The 8007-nt window shown below is 37.1% G+C and overlaps 1 protein-coding gene across 1 annotated transcript in view; it reads left to right on the top strand.

Moving 5' to 3' along the window:
• Positions 1 to 576: 576 nt before the first annotated feature.
• Positions 577 to 8007, top strand: part of LOC106878993 (uncharacterized) — a 16256-nt gene continuing 8825 nt past the window's right edge. The window contains exon 1 of the mRNA XM_014928375.2: positions 577 to 732. Coding sequence (XP_014783861.1) covers positions 669 to 732 — 64 coding nt within the window. The 5' untranslated portion in view covers positions 577 to 668. The remainder of the gene's footprint in view (positions 733 to 8007) is intronic.

Raw genomic sequence — 8007 nt, 5'->3', positions numbered from 1 at the left:
GAGAGAGAGAGAGAGAGAGAGAGAGAGGGGTTTCTTTCAGTTTCCGTCTACCAAATAGACTCACAAGGCTATGGTCGGCCCGAGGCTGTAGTAGAAGACACTGCACAATGTGCCACGCAGTGGATCTGAACCTGGAACCTTGCTATTGGGAAGCAATCCTCTTACCACACAGTCACGCCTAAAATATACATACATACATACAAAATATATTGTATTAGCACGCAATTTGAATATACGACAGTAAGTGATGGATATACATATATATATATATATATATATATTTATACATACATACATACTTCTTAGTGGTCAGACCATAGGTGATCTTCTTCTAGCATAATAAATGTCCACTTAGTGGTCATCCCTCTTATATGTATGTAATATAATTTTTCTGAATGTTCAGATTTTTCAATAGGCTCGGCCACTGGTTTTAAATTGATATGAATTAAATTAATACTCAATTTTTCACCCTTATTATTTAAATTTACATGCATCCATATCGCGAGAGAATGGCGAGTGAGAAAGAGCGGGAATCAGAAAGAGAGAGAGAGAGAGAGAGGGAGGGAGTAAATGTAAATACGTGTAGAGCTATATTGATGAGATGGTGTGACTACCATTAGGACGACGATGCTGCTGATGTTGCTGATGATGAGGAGAGGAGCTCCGCCATGATAACGTCAGGCTGCCAACAGACATTAATATCTGGCCTCATTTTACTCTTCCTGGCTCCAGGTTCGTCTCTTAACAACTCTTCATTAACATATTGTCAGTCATTTACTTTAATATTTTTCTTACTGTTATTATTCTTTCGTTTCGTTTTGTCTGTTCCTTCTTTCCTTCTAAAATTCCATCATTCTATATTTCCTTTATTCATCCATTCCTTTATTCATCCATGGAATTATTTATTTATAATTATTTGTTGTTCAGTTTTATTTTTGTATGTCTCTTGTTTGTTTACTAGGAAATCGTTCTAAATCAAATCAGTGTCTCATTATGTATGTCTGTATGTGTGTGTGTGTGTATGTATGTATGTCTGTATGTGTGTGTATGTATGTATGTCTGTATATGTGTGTTTGTATGTATGTATGTGTGTGTGTGTGTATGTATGTATGCGTATATCAGTCTATCTGTGATGTGTGTGTTATATGTGTGAGGTGCATAAAGTACGTTGGACGTGTATGTGTATGTGTGTGTTGTATATGTATATAGGTTTGTGTATTGTGTGTATATGCGTGTGTGTATTACGTGTGTTTGAGTTGCACATATGTGGGTATGTCGTGTATGCTTTGTATGTGTACATATACATGAAGGGGTGTATATGTGTGTACGTGTGTACCTTTTTCTATGTGTTTGTGTAAGTGTATGCGTATATGCTTATATGTTGTGTATGTATGTGTGTAGATTGTGTATGCATGTATGTGCGTATGTGTACATGATGAGAGCATATGTCTGTGTTTTGTGTGTATTCCTTCTGTATATGTAAATGTATATGTCTGTGTTTTGGTCGTATATATGTATACTTTATTGTGCTTCTTGTTTGCCTATTACTCTTGTATGTGTTTTTGTGTGTGTGTGTATACACGCACACACACACACATACGCATATATGCACGTGTGTGTATGTATGTATGTCTTAATATAAACACACCCGTAGGCACGCATTAAAATATATTTAATAAGTATGGTTTGTAAAAAAAAAACAAATCCGAAAGAAGAGGCACATTCTAAGATATTAAAAATGGGGAAGGGGCCGGTTTATGGCATTACCTTAGATTTCCCGTCCATAAAGGGTTGAGCTTTATGGCCTATCGTTAGATCCCAAAATCTTGTCGGCCCACGGACGCACATCATATCTACAAACAGTTCTGACACATACATACGTACATATATACTACTACGGTACTACTAAAGCAAACAAAAACAGATAGTGTGTTATTTTTATTCCTTCTACCTATCTACGTTGTTTAGAAAAGAAAAAAGTAATTTTAAAAAAATTATTTACTTTGTTTAAAAGAAATTATTTACTAATTTGCATACGCGCACGCGCGCACAGGTATTCAATTGCGCGCTCGCGCGCACTTTTCGTAGGATCGACCACTCACGACTAGCTTGCGCGTTCGGGTCCGCGCTGCTTTAGTAGTACCTACTACTACTACTACTACTACTGTAGCCATGTTTACATTTGAACAATATTGATGCTGAGTTAGTGTAGACGACAGCATACAAATCTCCACCATGATTTTATTGATCCGAAAGTACACACACTCACACAATACACAATACACTCATGTGCGCGTCTAGTGGGTATGTGTGTAAATACATTTTATGAAATATAATATACCCACTAACATACTCACATATAATACACACACACACATATATCTATCATCATCATTATCATCATCGTTTAACGTCCGCTTTCCATGCTAGCATGGGTTGGACGATTTGACATTCGTAATGTATGAATATGTGAATGCACACACACACACATATATATATATGCAATTAAAGATATATTATATAATACACAATATATACACAGATGTCTACATATACGTTTGTATATATGTGTATATATATGTATACGTGTGTGTGTGTGTGTGTACAAACACACACACACACACACAAATATATTTATATCGTGATAACCATAGAGATGATTAGCATAACCCCCTACATATCGTTTTTTCATATATACCTGGGTTGGCTAAGTCTTTTCCACCGCAACATCTCGTCATTTCTCGTGTGTCCTTGGAACCTCCCTCAACCAACTACGCATTTTTTAGCCTCATGAAACTAATTTTCTGTACTTCTTCCGCTTCTTGCTCCCATCATCCAGACATTTCTTTAACCTGCTGAGCTGGTGCGAACATGGCAACACATGTCCGTACCAGCTGAGGCCTTTCTCTTGCATTCTCCATTTGAGTCTCTTTATCCCACTCTTTTTCCTCTACTTCATTGGTTATTCCTCTGTGCAATAAACATCCAGAGAAGCATGTTCTCTTTGTGTCTATTTTTACAAAACTTATGTGTTCATGATGTATACTTAATTAGATATAGTCCAGTATGTATGTTCTTGGATATAGTCCAACACTTCTTTTAATGAGTATTACTTACTCGAGTGTAGTCCAGTGCTTTGTCACTGTGGGGAGTGTGTTTACAAGTCTTGTGCGAGTGACGGAGGTGACACACGGTTAAAATACATCATTTCATTCAGAAAATAGAAATAAATTTTAATGAGTATTACTTACTCGGATATAGTCCAACATTTTGTCAGTTATTTTAGGCCCCATTTGTTGTCTTTATTCCCGATGTTTTTGGATAGATTTTGGAACAATGTTTTATCGCTCTCACATGTTAAACGTCCCTGTTGTTTTTGTTGTTATTATTATTATTATTATTATTTAATTTGCATGTTTGTTACAATCACTCACCAAGACACACCCAGCATACTAGGGCGAGTGAAAGATAAGCGATGTTACAGTACGACTGAAAGCTTTGGCAGGGGCAGTAGTGAAATATATTTATGTAATACAACACATACATTTAAATCGACGTGGTTTTTATAAGGATGTGGGCAGTACTTGTCAGCACATTCATTTGGATTTCTCTGAGACATGGTTTTCCTGGAATCTTCTCTAGATGTTTCTGACATCCCTTTCTTATTATACCTAGGGTACCCACAATAATAGGAATAATTCTCGTTTTTAAGATCCCACATCTTTTGTATTTCAATTTCCAGTTCCTTATATTTACTTAATTTATGAAATTCCTCTACAGATATATTTTTATTTGTGAGAACACTTACATCTATTAGTCTACATTCTTCCCTGTCTTTAATGAATGTGTCTGGCCGATTAGCCTGGATCGTTCTGTCGATGTTGACTGGAAAATTGCAGAGGATGGTGACATCTTTACCTTCAACAACTGGATCAGGGTGATGTTCATACCAGTAAGCAGGAGTGCTAATTTTGTAGTGTTTACATATTTTCCAATGTAAATACTGTCCTACCCTATCATGACGATTTTTGTATTCGTAAAATACATTATTGTTATTGTTGTTGTTGTTGTTATTATTATTGTTATCCTCTTTCAATTTTGTTTCCATTTCTTACCGAATGGTTTTCCAACCCCTAGGGCAAAGAAGCTCATTGTATATTATTATTATTATTATTATTATTATTATTATTATTGAGAGAGCAGTGCATGCCATCAAAGTGACACTGGGGTATAAATATACAAATCGTAGTGTACTCATTATGACTACCCGCCTGAGAACATGCATGATGACTATCTGTGTGTGACATAGTGATTTTATATCAAGATAAACAGCACATGACCGTGTAGGTGGTGCCCAGTTGGAATTTTCTTCAGGCCAAGTAGCCCATCCCGTTCAAAAGGTCCTTGAATAAGGTTTGTTTAAAGGTGATGTAAGAAACACCCATTTTTCCAGAGGTGACTTATTCAAACCCCCAAAGAATTCCTTTCAGCACATGGCTATGCGGCTCACCCACTACTTCTGCTCGTGATCAGAGAAGCACATATCGTCAGCCACTAAAGGATATGCTCAACTGATTAAGGTCAAACAACTGACAGGGTATTGAGAAGAATATTTTCTATAGCCCATCTTTTATAGCAAGACAAAACATATACATGATAACACTTCCAAACAGTTAAGATTAGAAGCCATGAGAGCCACTGCTTGGTACTTGTTGTTGCTGTTACAGTTGTTCATCATCATCATCATGACTATTATTATTCCCCACTACTCGTGATCAGGGATGCACATATCATCAGTATGCTCTACTAGTTAAGGGCAAACAACTGACAAGCAAATCTGTGGTATTGAGCAGAATATTTACTGTAGCTCATCCTTTACACTAAGACAAAACATGTACGTGTTAGTGTTCTCAGTTCAAATTTTTTCCAAAGTCGATATTGTCTTTCATCCTTCCAAATAAAGAACCAATTAAACGTGCGAGTCGATTTAATCGACTGGCTCACTACTCCAAAATTTCAGGCACTGTGCCTATAGAAAGAAAAGATTATTATTGTTATTATTATTTTATTGTCTTTGCACAGCTTCTAATGCTGGAGATGTACTATGGTGTCAGCTGTTCCCTACCATTATTATTTTTATTATTATTATTATTATTATTATTATTATTATTATTATTATTAAGGCAGTGAACTAGTAGAATTGTCAGTACATTGGACAAAACGCACAGTGGTTTTTCTTCTGGTTTTACGTTCTGAGTTCAGATTCTGCCGAGGATGACTTTGCCATTCATCCGTTTGGAGTCCATAAAATGAGTTTGGCACTGGGGTCAGTGTAATTGATTCTCACCTTACCCACAAAATTTGGGGCTTGTGCTTTTAATAGAAAGAATTCTGTTTATTATGCAATGGTGGCTTGATCAGGATCTGTTAGAGTAACAGACAAAATGTCGCAATGTATTCTGGTTGTGAATGTTCCGAATTCAAATCCAATCAAAATCAACTTTACTTTTCATTCTATCAGAGACCACTGAAAAAATACCAACTGAAGGCACTGGATTAGCCAAACTATAAGAAGGTTGGACGGATGCTTACGGTATTTGTTCCATTCTGAATTAAAATTCCAGTAGGTTAATATAATTAAGTAGTCATCTGGTTTAATACCATCATTTGGTACTTGGGGTGCCTTTAGCAGAGTCCACTCTGTTGTATGCATTTGAACTAAGCTTCTAGCCTGAGTATACCTTTTTCCCTTCCACCTGCCTTGGAGGCCCTGTAGAAGGTCGTGTTTACAATTAGAGACGGAACACATGTGAAGACGAAGTTAGATGCGAATTCAAACTCAGGGCTAACCTTCCTGCACCATGTGTTGCTCTGATTCCAAGACTGCAAAATTGTTGGAGCATCGGGAAAATGGGTTGCAGTTATTTTTCCTGGCCATTTAGGTTCTGCATTCAGATCCCACTGAGGTTACCTTTGTCTTTCATCCCTTCAAGGTCAAAAAAAAAGGTAATGATCCAAGATGGTGGGTTAACCGACATTCTGTCGGTTGCGATGATGTGTGTTCCACTTAATCTAATCAATGGAACAGCTGCTCATGAAACTGAAGTGCAAGTGGCTGAGCACTCCACAGACACTTGTACCCTTAATGCTTAGGGAGATTCTGCATGACACGGAATGTGACAAGGCTGGCCCTTTGAATTACAGGTACAGCTCGTTTTGTCATCTGAGTGAACTTGAGCTACGTGAAATAAGTGTTTTTCTCAAGGACACGACACATCACCAGGAATCGAACTCATGACCTTACGATCGTGAACCAAGTACCCTAATCACTAAGCTACTCCCTTTCATATGGTGCGTTAGCTCAATTGTAACATCAGACCAGATGCCTATGTTATTATTTCCAACTCTTTTTATTCTGAGTTCAAATTTTACCAAGGTAAACTTTGCCTTTCATCTTATCGCATGTCTAAAAAAGAAAAAGAAAACAAAAATGAAAATTAAAATAAAAAAAGAAAAGCGGTATCAGTCCATAGGAGTGGATCGCCAGACGTGTTGGAGCACCATGCTGTATTCTGTATCTGTCACGGCTCAGTGCATTTTGTGTTTAAATCATGCAACCATCGTTGAAAATAAAAATGGCGACTCTTCTGCTAGGAATTGTAACTGATAGATAATATCTGTAATTTGAAGAAAGAAAAAACAAAAGAAACCGAATTCAGTCAGGCACTTCTTTCTGTTCGGTTTAAAGATGGACCTCTGTTGGTGTCATCTCCACGAATGCTACCATCATTACCACTATCACCAACTTTGTCGGCATCAATATCAGCACCACCACCACAAGAGTACTAGCAGAATCCACTACCACCATCGACGCCACCACTACCATAAGTACTACCAATACCACCAATAGCATCACTACACCCACCACGGCTATAAAAAGCCTCCTTGCTTCCTATCTACTCCATCTAAGTTGGCTTAAGGTTAATCAATGGTTTCACTTCTCGTTTCCCCCTGCCCTTAACCCATCACTCTATCACTCCTATCCATTTGAAATAATTGATAAATTAATTAATAAATTGATAATCCTTTACCTTTTTCATTTGAAATAAAAGGTAGACGTTGGATAATGTAGGTCAGGTTACACTATGACAGCAAAAAAAGACAGATGTTGTCTTGATTGGAATAATTATGATAAAAGTCACAGCTCAGCTTGTTCAGAGTTACAACATCAGTAATGTAAACCCCCCCCCCGCCCCCCATCTGGAGCACTCCCTCGTTGAGAATTAGAAAAAATTTTCCTAACCTTTGCTAGCGCAGCCGCTGCCACCACTACCGCTTCTATTGTTTAATATCTCTGCTGTACCCTCCTCCATCAACAAATAGTTTGTCAGCAATTCATATTCTGTTCTTGAGTTAATGACAAAGGATTAGCACTTGAACAAGATTAACTATGAAATGATCAGTAGAGATTAAAACAAAGGAATGTGTTTGTAAATACTTTCAAGAGATTAACTCGTAATCCAACATTGGCAAGTAGCAAAAACCTTGTCAGCCCTCCCCATCCCCAAGCACCACTGCCTTCATTCCCATTCTCCACTACCCGTCAGTCTTGTCTACTACCTTTAATAAGTACGAAACACTGAAAAGTTTATATATGTATAATTAATAAATCTCAGGGTAGCAAAAAGAAAAAACTAGTCAAATGGTCCTATTATGGACATCTCTTTTATGTGTTTAAATGTACACTGTATGTATTTATATATATCTATATATATAAAAATGAGAATGTGTCTGTCTGTCTGTGTGTGTGTTTCCCTAAAACTCGAGAACTACACAACCAATTTCATTCAAATTTTACACATGTCTTACTTAGGGTTCCGGTTGTGTTTTAGTCAAAAAAAAATTTTTAACTTCTTGCAGAGTTCGAGCCCACGGCAACATAATATCTCCTCCACTATTTAAGTATTACGTGTCAAAAGTGAAACAAAAACACTCATGTCAAATACT

Source organism: Octopus bimaculoides, chromosome 3, assembly GCF_001194135.2.
Source record: "Octopus bimaculoides isolate UCB-OBI-ISO-001 chromosome 3, ASM119413v2, whole genome shotgun sequence".
NCBI lineage: Eukaryota > Metazoa > Mollusca > Cephalopoda > Octopoda > Octopodidae > Octopus > Octopus bimaculoides.
The sequence above is the reverse complement of the archived record's forward strand: the minus strand, read 5'-3'. Positions and strand labels throughout refer to the sequence as shown.